Genomic DNA, 13,809 nt, shown 5'->3' with positions numbered 1-13,809 from the left:
CCTAAAGATCTAGAGGAGCAAATTCCATCAAAATCGTATTCCCATTTGTACGAGGTTGTTGAATATTCCGAATGTAAAACTTTAGAAAACAATATCTGCGTTAGAAGATAGAAAGATGTATCTTTCTTCGTAAGGTGAGATACGTTCGATTTAATGATTTCTTTGGTCACCATAGAGTCCAAAATTTGATTAACGCTAACGTTACCAGGCCCGGTCAACTGACCGGTTTCAAAATTTAATTTAAAATTGTACTTTCATTGTCGTTTCCTTTCTTCGTCTAACTTTATGTAAATTCTTATATCGACAATAGTTGAGAAATTGATTAATCAGCTCACGTAAGAATTTACATAAAGTTCTAATGGATACTTGTCAGAAACATTTATCAGAAAACGAAGAGAAAAGTTCTCTAAAATTTTAAGTATTTCTTCTCTTACTCCACGTTTTAGAGATTCTGCGAGAAGTATGTCGCGGAAGTTCAGAGATCGACCATTGAGCCCTTTGGATACCGCAATTTATTGGATCGAGTACGTGATCAGAAATGGGCCAAATTCTTTGAAATCTCCCGCAGTGGACATGCCCTGGTGGAAATTAAACTTAATCGACGTCATCGTTGTTCTAATCGCGTGCTTCATTCTCACCCTCTATCTGTTATTCATTCTCGTTAAAATCGCAATTACAAATTTCTAAAAATTGAAAACTAAAATTACCGTCGAACGGGAAAACAAGTTAACAATTACATTTTATTTAAGCATGGTGCAATAAATATCATCCATATAAAAATGTACGAGTTACACATTTATTAATCAACAACAGTCAACCGAAATTCGTCGCGCCTTATTTCCGTGAAGTACGAGTTCAATTTTCCGCTTCAGCAACCTGAAAAATTCCTGAAACGTGTGTCGTTGTAGCCGAATATTTTGCAATTCGAATACTATAGCAGAGTCAAAATCGAATAAAGAAATAACGGAAGCGTTAACGCATAAGTTAAGCTTTATCCGATAAAATTGTTATTATTAAATTTAAGTATTAAAATAGAAATTATCGTGTACCATGGATGAATGTGGCGTAACAAATTATATCTGAAAATATGAAATGTCGGTGAAACACTTAGAACACGTAATTTCTGAGATGACGTTATGTCATCAAGTGTGAGTGAACGTTAGGCGTAGCTGTGTGGAAAAAAAGAAGGGGAGAATGTAAAAGACTTTTGTTAATAAGAAAGAAACGATAAGAGTGGGATAATTCATTATTTTTATATATAATAGATTAAATCATGAAGCGAGAGGATCACGAGCTTAAAAATTGTTTAGTATTTAAGAAACGTTAGTTTTTCCTCTCGTTGTTTGTCTTTCGAGACTTATTTATTATTGTTTGACTTTTAAAATTAATTATCGTTCAATTTCATTTTATGTCATTTAATACACACCATCTACTTTAAAATTTCTGAGCCTCCCTCTCTATCATTCTGTACATATTTTGCGTTTCTCATTGACCGCAAAATGAGACTTATAGCTGACATGACAATTGTTAGCAGTTGTGTAATCATACAAAAGTAATAATAACAGGTAGAAAAGTATATAAACATATAGTCTATTTTGAAATACTTTTCCATTTTCTAATTTGAATTTCCTTTGGCCAATTTTTCAAATTACAGCGTTAATTGTCGATAATCATCGAGAAACTTATAACAACACTTGTACGCAGTTTTCTTAATTCAAAAGGAAAACTTCGAAGAAATCGAAATTTTCAGAAAGCAGAGTACATATCATTCCTCTGCGTCTCTTGTCACGACCGGCATACTTCAAATCCGATGGACCGATGATGGAGATAGAGATGTGGCGGGCTTGGCGACAATGTATATCGTCGAAGTGCCTAATGAGTCATCTGTATCCTAACGGTCCTTCCATCGAATGTCCTAAAAGCGTGACAACGGTCACATACGCCTACAGGGCAGTGGGGATATTAAGGGATGACAAACAAAGAAGAAACAGATGCCACCAAAAGTCAAATTGTAAGAGCTTCAGTCTTGGAAAGTCACGGCTGGAGCTCAGAACAGAATCGCAGTCAGTGTAAATTCAGAATACAAGAAATAAATTCTCTAGTTTTCTTTGTTACCTTAATTTTTTTCTTTTCGTTCGAGCCTCCTGCTTTTTATTTTACGTGACACTCTCAACGTCACGAGAATGCAACGATCGATCTTCGAATTATCCTTCCATTTTCTAGCGCAAATTTTCCTAAACTCTAATTATACTCTTGCAAAGTTCCCAATCAACATGCTAATCGGATTATTACGAATTTTCAAGAAAGTGCAAATTTCACCGCGAACAAAATGCAATTTTCCAACTCAGCGGAACAAAAAGATCGAAATAATTAAAGTAGCAAATTTCATTCGTTTCATTTAGAGTATCAAGAGAAACGAATAGCCATCGAGCTACGCGAATATCTATTAGCCTCCCGTTCTATAATGGCTCATTTAAAATACAGTGACAAACTTCAATGACAAACTTATCAACAGATTGTTGTAATTCTATCTATCTATCTATGAGCAGTATATATACGATATATATATATATATATATATATATATATATATATATATATATATATATATATTGTATTACATATATATATATATATGTAATATCGTGGAAAAAAGGCTTAAGATATCAGCCGAATCGTAAACAATGTCGCAAGAGCCGCGGCATCGTCGGGTACATCAATGTGTCGTCGGTCCTTTTTAAGTGGATATTTTCGTGGAAAGGGCCTGCGTGACTCTGGCCACGGGCGTTTCGGGACACGTGTCTCGAACGACGGGAAAAGATAAAAGAGACGCTAAAGGCAGTATTAGTTGAGAAGCCGGAGAGGACAGATGCAAAAGGTGTGCAGAATGTGAGTTGAGAAGCGAGAGCGAGCGAGTGTAGAAGCCGAAGAGTGTGAATCGGGAAGTCGGAAGCCGCGTGTGAGAATAGGACGTACAACAGCATTGTAATCATTTCGTTGCTTCGAATATTATTTATCAAATCAAAACATCATTACTTGTCCTTTCCTCTAAGACCCATTAAGATACTACATATATATATATATATATATTTATATATAATTTTGATTCACGACGATTCAATACTTTTAACCTAATAATCTATACAATTTTCTAAATTGATGCATCGAACTTCATATGTGCAATACGCAATCAGTATCGTCACGAGTGATATAATTTATTGGCGGCCGAGCAATAACTGCTCTTTACAATGGCTCCGTTCCAAGTTTTGCCTACTTATATATACGCGTTTCCTTGACCCTGGAAGATTACAATACAAACATAATAAGCCAGTATCGAAACGGCGTTTATGAAACTGTGTCTCATACTCGTCAGATGATTCGATGCGGCCGAAAACACGAACGTTACTCGAGAATATTTTGCAAGTAATCTGGTCGAAGCGACTTGGACAGTTTATCGTGATCATCCAACGTAGCTGGCCGACGATCCGCACAGAAGGTGATCAACAGCGCGGAAGGAAGATGTGTGTTCGCGGATAAGCGTCATCGATGAAATTCCACTCGGCAGTTGTTTTTAATAGGAAATGATACGTATAAACAACGATTGGAAAGTTTCTCTACTTGTTGGCCGCGTATTGCATTTTAGATTGTGAGAAAAATCGACCATTGGAGGATCGAATTTATCTATGACGCTTCAAATCACATAGATAATTGATTATATATAATAATAAAACTCAGTGATCAATAGCTCATGATTTATTAACGTTTTATACCGATCGACGTCGAGGAACTTCGCTGGAATCGACGGTCGAAGATAAAAAGTTGCTCCCTTCGGGAACCAGTGAACTGGATTGCCATCTTTCTGCGGCCAGCGAAATATTTTCAAAACAGTGAGGCGTATTTCTGTGAGGCGTACGATGATAATGTCGATTCTGAATTAGACCGTGTCAATCGCAAGATCAGTCGACGCGTTATTGTGATCCGTGAAAAATTGACTCGTCTCTTGTCGTTTTCGTATTTCGAGGCTTTACAAAGGCTAACTCGTAGAAGCTTCATAAATTGATAAAATTTGTTAAAAATTCCTACGTTTCTTATTATTTTCCGTATTTTGGAGCTTCGTAAAAATTCACGGCTGATGGCAAACTAGGTAAACTTCTGTTATTAACTAATTGAAAAATTTTCAAGTGAAGTGAATCCGTTAGAAAGTATTCGAAAAATGAAGCTGTTGTCAGTGGTGTTAATTTGCACGCTATTATCGATATCTCACGGATATCGAATATTAGGCGTGTTTCCCTTCAATGGAAAGAGTCACTTCATGATGTTCGAACAATTAATGAAGATTCTGGCTAAGAGAGGACATCAGGTCGATGTGATTAGTACGTTCCCGTTGACGAAGCCGTATCCCAATTACAACGATTTAATCGTGCTACCAGCAGGGAGACAATTCATGAACAATATGACTTACAACGAAATAAAGACGTTGTTTGCAGACTCGCCTACTCATGCCGTGGCTACTTTGGCAGGAAATGATATTTGTGAATTTTTGAACAACTCACAGATGCAGCAACTTATACGAAACCCGCCTAACGATCCACCTTACGACGCGGTCATAATAGAGGTATGAATTATAATAAAATATCGCGTGAGAAAGGTCCTTGTTCAATGATATCATTTTATTCACGGGAATAGTGAAATTCCTATTTTAGAAAGTGGATCGCTTCATCGGTGGTTCATTTCTGCAGATATTTCAAAATTGTAGCAGATTAATCGTGTAGTTAGTTCTAAGAGCGAAGAAGAAAATTATGTTCGTAATAGTTCGGATCGATCGACAGCTTAGGAGATTTAAAAATTGTTCCGCTATGAGATACAAAAGATCTATAACTCAGCGTGTCTGTTCTCCTGTGATCTTCAGTTTCATCCGACCACTGAATACAGTTAAATATATCAAATAAGATAGAATTTAATGAAACAATTTACTGAAATATCGAAATTTCGTGAAATGTAATAAAAGATAAATGGTAAAGCGTAATTCTGTTACTAGCATTATTAACAATATTAAAGGATACAATTTTGCTGTATTATTTACTTTTTCTAAGAGATATACTTTTGAAATATGCACGCTTGAAATTGTAAATTTTCCTAGTTATCCGAGTGCTCGGTAATTTATTGCGAATAGATAATTTAATAGTAAGCTTTCGAAATAAAGGCGAAGGTCGACTACAAGAAGAAAGTTTGTGAAGCAGCTTTAGAGGAGGAGAGATGAAATAAAATAAATCATCTAGGTTATTCTAGATTATAGAGTTTAGAAATATATTGAAATCAACTGAATGCCAAACACATATACAACGCATATGGATAGAATATAAATGTTATTCTTAGTTCGCGCGTATTATACAGTGCATAAAGTTTTCCATTATTTGCCAGGGACTTTACTTCGTTCAAAATTATAACTTTCAAAGGATATATTTTTGAGAAAAGGAAGGCCTCGTGATTACGATACGGAGAACATATCGCATTTATAATTAAAACATTATGCAAGATTAGAATCGGACATCAAAGAAATATGAAGATCTATTGTTATGTAATTGTCATTTACGTCATATATCGCATACATTTATACGATAGAGCTTGGCAGTTCGAAACGTAACGGTTTCAATTGCAATATATATCGCAATTAATATTTACGAATCATTGAGCAATCATGGTTGTTCCCAAAATTTTCAGAATATATACGAATGAGGAAGAGCTATTAGATAATCTACGTATTAGAATTTCAGTGGAAATTAAATTGATCGCATTTCGCGTTCGTTTATGAAATGCACACTTGACTGTCTGTGGCAAATAAATAAATTACATGTTTATATTAAAACAAACATTTGTCAAAAGTAATAATATGTGTAGGATTGTAACAGTAGATTGGTAAATCTGACGATAATTATAAAATGAAATAACGCAGAGAAAGAGGAGAAAAAATAAGTAAGAAAATAAAGATAGAATCGTATAAATATTCTACTAGTTACTAATTTATATAAATAAAAATAGAGAACTTGTTACACATAGTCATAGGGCGAGTAAGAGATCTCGTGTTTACTTGATATTCCAGTCTAAAGTGTTGTTCGTAAATTGGAAGTAGAATTAGTCGATGAAGACCTATTGCTCAAAGTAGACCTGCAATTTAGCTCGTTATCTCGTTATAAAGAAACGCTATCAAAATCACTACTAACCGACCTGTTCGTTCTTCGTTCAACTTACAATTATTCCCTGAAAGCAATATCCTTCGTCCGCACCTCTTTCCATCAGTTTATTGCTCGCCGATATTCTTCAGATATTAAATCTTCGAGGCAACAGTCTATTAGTTAGACTATCCTTGCGATATTTTAACTATTCGATATAATTACAACATATTTTAAAGTACCTTAATTAAACCGTATATTAATTAAAGTATCTTAATTAAATTAAATTAAGAACCGATAAATCATTTTATGATACGTATAAATATATTCTCAAGATATTTTCGTTTATACGTCAGAATAGCATAATTACATCTGTTTAAAAAATTCTTTTTAAATTACCATTTCCTGTTAATAATTTCGATCAGGCATAATGTACATTTATATTCTTTAAATCACGAAACTTCATTCATCTTTGCAGAAAATTATTTAAAATGAAAAAAAATTAATTTCCTTTCTGCTAATCTGACGAACAGATAAATTTCAGATTTACTTTTGGTAGTATGAAAATTCCAACGAAAATGAATTTACACTATAAATTATATTTCAGAATATCGGAAATCTTTACATAAATAGTTGTTATTTTTTATCGTTAACCAGTTAGCTGTTTTTGACGAATATACTCGTCACGAAGAAATAGCGATAATTTATGTTCTGACTAGCTCTGCCAGTAATAAAGTTATAAAATAATACAACTTAATTCTATGCTATAACAGGCATACTCTGTATTTGCCATAGCTTACTTTTTGTGACATGTTTTAGATACACTTTTTAATATTTTCAAAGAAACTTTTAGCAAATAGACGATAACAGCTAAAATACGATTAAATAACTTCTATTACGCAAAGACTTCAGTCTAGTGACTTTATGTAAAGTCATTTCCACTCATCCGCGTTTATCTAAAGCTGTCATCATTTAGTAGCAATAAATGCCACTTATCACAAGTGCTGCCTAATGCTTAGTCATTTCTTGATAAAATATCGTCCATGAAGTTCTCCGTTTTCTTCCGTCTTTCTATTGTCACGCAACCTGATTATAATTTTTCAGACGTAAACTATATTTTGTTTTCCAGTTGAGCAGCAATTCTTTTCCCTTCCCGATAGTTGAGCAATCATAAGGAATGTTGGAAAGATTAAAAGATGGAAAGTCACGGCTGCGCTAAATTCGCAATGTCATAGAAATGTCGTAAATAGTTACATAAGGAACATTGTAATAAGATATCTATTGCTTTTAATAACTGTACCAATTGTTCCATGTTTCGAATTCTCGTTACTTTTCAGACAGAAAAGCAAAATCATCGAAAGAATGTAGACTAAAATAGTTGAATAGAATAAAATAGAATAAAATAGTTGAATAGAATAAAATATAATAAAATAGTTGAGACTGGATATTGCTTTCAAAAGTGATATTACTTTTACGAGTAATATCCAATCTCTTTTTAAATTCTCCTTAAATTGAAAACTTAGAACGATATTAAACACCTTTATGCGAAGCTAATAATCCCACGATGATTTACTTAAACTCTTGTTTCAGCACCTTTATCAGAATAAAGATTCAATTGGATGAAGATTCGTTTAGAGCATGCAAACTAGCACCCTGTGTAATTCCACCTTTCTTCGGTTCTTTCTAACCATCAGACCCTTCCGAAAAGATCGAAAGAAAGGAAGATTGTAAATTTCAATGGTAAAAATTCCATGGAAATAAATCTCACCCGTTTGTTCGACCTGTTTCAGGTATTCGGCGCGCAGTGTTTCGCGATATTTGGTGATATCTTAAAGGTGCCAGTGATAGGAGCGAGCTCCTCTGTCCTTTATCCATGGATCTACGAATGCATAGCGAATCCGGAAAATTTGGCGTTCGCGCCGAGCAATCTAGTCGCCTACCCGCAGAATATGAACTTCTGGCAGAGAATGTACAATTTTGTGAACACTGTTTACACGAAATGGCGGTTCCAAGCAAAAACCACAAAACAGACGGATATTCTAAGGAAATACGTTAGCCCTGATGCGCCCGATATCAGAGAAGTGGAGAAGAAGATATCTATAATCCTCGGTAACTCGCATATGTCGATAAATGGAATCAAGCACACTACTCCAGCGTACATCGAGGTCGGAGGATTGCACGTACGAGACGAAGGAGTCGAATTACCACTCGTAATTTTATTTCTTTACTTTTGTCTTTCTCTTTACGTCCGGCTAATACGTATGATATTTAGATATATAGATAGATTCGATGTACGAATCTTCTTCCATTTACCTGTTGCGTTGCGAATCTTTTCACGGCTGATAGGAGAACTCGCTGGATTACAGAGAAAAATATTTAACAAATAGTATCTTTCCTTCTATCGGTACTTGTTCGTATCGAAGGGATAAAGATAGTGATCGAAAGATCGTAACTATATTTAGTAGAATATCTTGAGAATCGGAAAATGTAGGAACAAATTTTCTTAAATTTAGTTACATAAAGAATTTTGAAAGAGACTCGCCTATCAATCAATTCAATTCAAGTACTATATAAATTAAAATTTATTGGGTTCATACAATTTTAATTGCATTTAAATTTTTATTGCATATTAGAAATTTAAATGCAGTATATCTAATATGCAATCAATTCGTATACTGTATAATTTTATGCTATTTGAACTAAGATTTATTGAGGTCATACAATTTTAATTGCACTTAAATTTTTATTTTATCATTAGAAATTTAAATGTAGTAATCTAATATGTAATCACTTCGTATACTGTATAATTCCATACTATTTGAATTAATGCATTATAAATTAACATTTTTTGGTGTTTTTCTTTTTTATTTTTCTATTAGCTAGAATATTAGAATCAACTGTCACAGACAATGTTTAGTAATTTGACTTCGAAAATTCGTTTATCTTTTGCAGCACGGCTATATATTTAAAAATAATCGCAACAGTAAGTTAAAATGTTAGAATAGCAATGATAATAGTTATACGCTTTGTAAAATGAAACAACGAAACGTAGTTTTCAGCAATGTTTGCAAAGTTTGATAGCAATCAACGTAGATGTTGTACGGCGGTAATTATCGATCGTGTTTCATACGAATTAACATTTTCGTTTGAAACATCACGAGATGTAACAACATTCGAGATATTGTAATGGGAAAATTATTTTCAGAGTCTGGAGAAATGGATGAACGAGAGCACACACGGATTCGTTTATTTCTCGTTTGGCTCGATGGTGAAGATCGAATCCTTCCCAATGAATCTCCTTAACATCTTCTACAACTCTATGAGTAAAATATCACCTATCCGTGTTTTGATGAAAATCGCAAAACCGGACGAACTTCCGCCTGGTTTGCCTAAGAACGTTCATGTCTTACCATGGGTGCCACAAGTCAAAGTTCTCCGTAAGTAATCATCGCTGAACGTTCGTTAGAAACTGAGAGAAGGAAAGTACTTAGACAGATAAGATTTGTAAGGTCCATTAAGGATAAGACCCGTTGAGGATAAAAGTCTATTAAGGTAAAGTCCATTAAAGTTGTGCAGGAATTTTAATTCGTTCATTTTTGATTTCGGCAAAAGATATTTGTAGGATTAAAAGATTATTTTACGTAGGAACAGAATTACGGATAAATATATTCGATATTAAAATTGATTGTTAAATATTCAGCTCGATGCAACATTGCGACCAGACAAAATATGGTTTCTATTTTCAATTCTATTCGTCGATTAATTCACACACGCATCTTTCATGCAACACATTTATATTCCAACGTTATTCGAATTTTATAGAATTAAAAGATTATTTTATAGCGTATTTGATACGATGTGAATAAGATACACGCGTCAAAGATTTCTTCTTTTCCCTCTCGTTTCCTTCTCTTAAGGCTATAACATCCTACCAGCTTATTCATTATTTATTGATGATCATCAAATGATCAAAATTTGCGTAACACGATAGAGACGATTGAATTAGATTTTTTGATAAAAGCTTTAATCGATTAGAAAGTTAATAGCGCCCTTCAAAATTTAAAGATTAAGTCATTAAGATCAAGATTAAAGATTAAGATCATCTGCAATTTAAATGCAGAACATTCAATTTTCAATGACAGAAATATATCGACTCAATCGGTGCTATCTTATTTCTAATAATTAAATAATATTAGATCCTCCATACTCTCGATACTCCATCTTTCTATATATTTCTGCTACCGAACATTAAATAACGTAGTTGACTGACTATGTATTTTTGTTTATTTCACTTAAGTTTTCATTATCATAATTCCATAAGTGATAAACCTTCGAGAGATCAAGCAAAGATCACGAAGCTCCCCTTTAACCATCGTTTTAATCTTCGTTCTAACAAGATATTTGTTTTCTTTTTTCCAGAACACAAGAATGTGAAAGCATTCATCACCCATGGTGGTCTTATGGGCACCCAGGAGGCAATTCAATACGGTGTCCCTCTGATCGGTATACCGTTGTTTGCTGATCAATTTATCAATATCAACACCTACGTCCGGCTCAATATTGCAGTAGGATTAGAAACTGACACTCTGACCGAGGAGAAAATGGATCACGCCCTGAATAGCATTTTGAACGATCCAAAATATCGGTATTTTTCCTCTTTCTAATTTTTCCCCAAACGCGTATATAAGTCACCTAATCGCGTTCATTCGTTGCTCCTATTTTAATTCTTCTATGTTCCGCTAAATTTGGCAAACAATTCGACAGACCACAGTCGCATTTTTTCTATAAGAAGTATTTTCTCTTTTTATCTTACTATTTTATCTTTGAATTATTTTATCCCTATATCAAAGAAAATCTTTCGTCATTTGGTACTATGTTTTTGGCACAAGTTATCGTGTGTCACGAGCTAGAAAAATGTTGAGTAACCTTGAGCCATGATATCGTGACGAGTCTAATTGTACGTCTACAAAGTTCGTCAAGTGTCTGTACGCATTTCAGGGACACGGCGAAGAAGCTTTCGAGAAAATTCATGGATCGTCCGTTAAGTGCGGCGGACACCGCGATTTATTGGGTCGAATACATCATCAGACACGGTGCAAACGCGCTCAGATCACCGGCCATGGACTTGACATGGTGGCAAGTGGAACTATTGGACGTTGGAGCGTTTATTCTGATTACGATTATCGCCGCTCTCTATATTATAATGACAGTGATTCAGTTCATGTTTAATTTAACGTTTAGTAACTCGAATTCCAACGACTTACGCAAGAAGAAAATTTCTTAAATACTTCGTTCCTTTCCTTTTCTGTTGTTTTTATTGCGTTAATGACGTGAAATCTTGTTTCGTTTTTCCTCGACGAAGTCGTTGCTCCTTTTCCCATTGAATGAGAAAAGGAAACACGATAAAAATATTTTTCGTACTATATATGTTATTTTTGACAAAAAAAAAAAAGAGAAAAACGAAAGGAAAATTCGAATAGATGTAGCACATAGAAGATTGTTTTAGCGGAGAGATAAGATAGCAACACGCCCTGTAATCGTATTTTTTGTAAATAGTCATTGGCGGTTCAACGATTAGTTAAACTTAACGTTTTATCTCGTCTCACTATTAAAAGACAAATTCTTCTTATCAAAACGGAAATTTAATTAATCGAATTGAATTTAACGATAATCTTCTAGTTTTAACGATACTAGATAAATTCTTTTTAATTTTATAGAAGTGTATCAACGCAGATATATTGTTACTTAGGACAATTTGTAAGTGCAATTAAATTGTAAATTAATCCATTCCATACGAACCGACCAAGACAAAATATCGAATCGCAAACAGTCCACTCATATATACGTTTATATATATATATCGGATATATATATATATAAATAGTGAAAAATACAAAAAATATGTACACGATGTATGTTTACCGCTGCTTAAGTGAATAGATCTAAAGATGATTAGAACATTTGCGTGAGAAAGAAGGAAGGTCTCTGTATCCGACGAATTAAGGTCGCAACAGGCGAAAGCTTATTATTAGTACTATTATTGTTATACTCTCACAGTAACGTAAATTAAGTAAAAAATGTCCTGTGAGAAAAATTATAAAGGAGGGGACGTACTTACGTGTTTACATATTCCAGTTTTTATCTTTCGAGACAATCAGATATTTTTAATAGTAACGATAACAGTTAAGTAAGTAAATTATCATTTTAAAATTATGTTATTATGTTTCTTCTGTTGCTCACCATTGTACGCTAAAAGTCGTCGAGCATAAAACAAAGAACGAACGAACACATGTAAACCGATATTTTCTTCTGTTCCAAAATCATATAGAACGTGGTGTAATATTTTGGAAATCGAAAAATACTTTGTAACTCGTGGAGGGAAAGAATTTCGTGAAATATCGTTCATACGTTGATTTACCGGAACAAAATGTTCAATGATCGTTTCGTGTTTAATCGTTGCAAATGCGCTTGCCTCTAGATGCTGACAGTTCGTGTCAAACGCATTTTTGCCTCTCAGAATTTTCGACGTTATGAAAGAGTACGCTCGGAAAAGCAACGTCAGCCTGAAAATTTCGAAAATAGATATTTTTATCGATGATACGTGTCCCTAGTCGCTACGCTTTTATCCGCTGGAATTTTCCTGTTTGCACACTGTCAACTAAATACCGAGATACGCTATATACAATTAAACGTCAGCGAGGCATTTTATTTACTAATCCTCGAGTTTTTCAGAAAAAATGCAAATGAAAAGAAGCCTCTATCGTAATTTTAATTAAGAGGCAAAAATTTCAAATGTTTATTTCGTCTCGATTGTCGTAGCGTTTATTTGACTGTCGATATAAATTATTACGTGATATCAAAGAAACCGTAATAACGCCAACACGCGTGAAGAAGTTCTTGACAACGAATTTTTCTTATCGATATCCTCGTTTATGGGAATATGATTATATTGTCAGATGTCACGGGGCAATCGCTATAAAATATCAATCAACGATATGTTCGGAAAATAATAATAATAATAAAGTAGATTAACGAGTAATTGTTATTAACGAATTGTACGACGAAGATATGGAAGATCATCAGAATATTATTACACCTTACATCATCGTACCGTTTGTTGGTATTATAAGATGATAACTTATTTGATTAAGACGAAAACTATTTTATAGAACGAATACATGGTATCAAACAAATCTAAACTCGTATTAACAAGTATTTCCCATTAGAATTATACCCGGTTCTTAACTGATATCGTTTGATCCTGGTTGATTCAAAAGGGATTACATCGGGTTACTTAATTCTAAGATTAAATATTATCAATGCAATTTGTTACGATGAAACTAAATACCTAATTGGAAAAGCGAAAGACCGATAATGGTCACTTCGATCATTTTATTCTCTGGTATTATCAGATCCTGAGTTTCTCCATAATCGAGCATTATACGGCTGACTGAAAACCTTATAAATACACCAAAATCAAACGAAGCTCTCTCGTACGAAACAAAATACGATTGCGATTGGAAGGTGAGCCGGGTAACTCGAAAACCGTCGAGTGACTATCCACGGCAGTTAGTTATTGCCGTAAATCCCAGCGCGTGAAGCCACAAATCACATTTGAATTGAGGTTCTACCGCACGAT

General features: G+C 34.0%; 2 protein-coding genes across 14 annotated transcripts in view; one reads left to right on the top strand and one right to left on the bottom strand.

Annotated features, from left to right (window-relative positions):
* Window positions 1-13,809, bottom strand: part of LOC100645019 (calcitonin gene-related peptide type 1 receptor) — a 164,222-nt gene that overhangs the window by 81,652 nt on the left and 68,761 nt on the right. The window lies entirely within an intron of this gene.
* LOC100645683 (UDP-glucosyltransferase 2) lies at window positions 3,098-13,363 on the top strand. Its single transcript, XM_012313763.3, has 5 exons — window positions 3,098-4,615; window positions 7,961-8,380; window positions 9,376-9,607; window positions 10,590-10,815; window positions 11,169-13,363. The coding sequence occupies exons 1-5, from the start codon at window positions 4,214-4,216 to the stop codon at window positions 11,452-11,454; spliced, it is 1,566 nt and encodes a 521-aa protein (XP_012169153.2). The 5' UTR covers window positions 3,098-4,213; the 3' UTR covers window positions 11,455-13,363.

Source organism: Bombus terrestris, chromosome 11, assembly GCF_910591885.1.
Source record: "Bombus terrestris chromosome 11, iyBomTerr1.2, whole genome shotgun sequence".
In the NCBI taxonomy this organism is placed as follows: Eukaryota; Metazoa; Arthropoda; class Insecta; order Hymenoptera; family Apidae; genus Bombus; species Bombus terrestris.
This window is presented reverse-complemented; position numbering and strand designations above follow the sequence as displayed.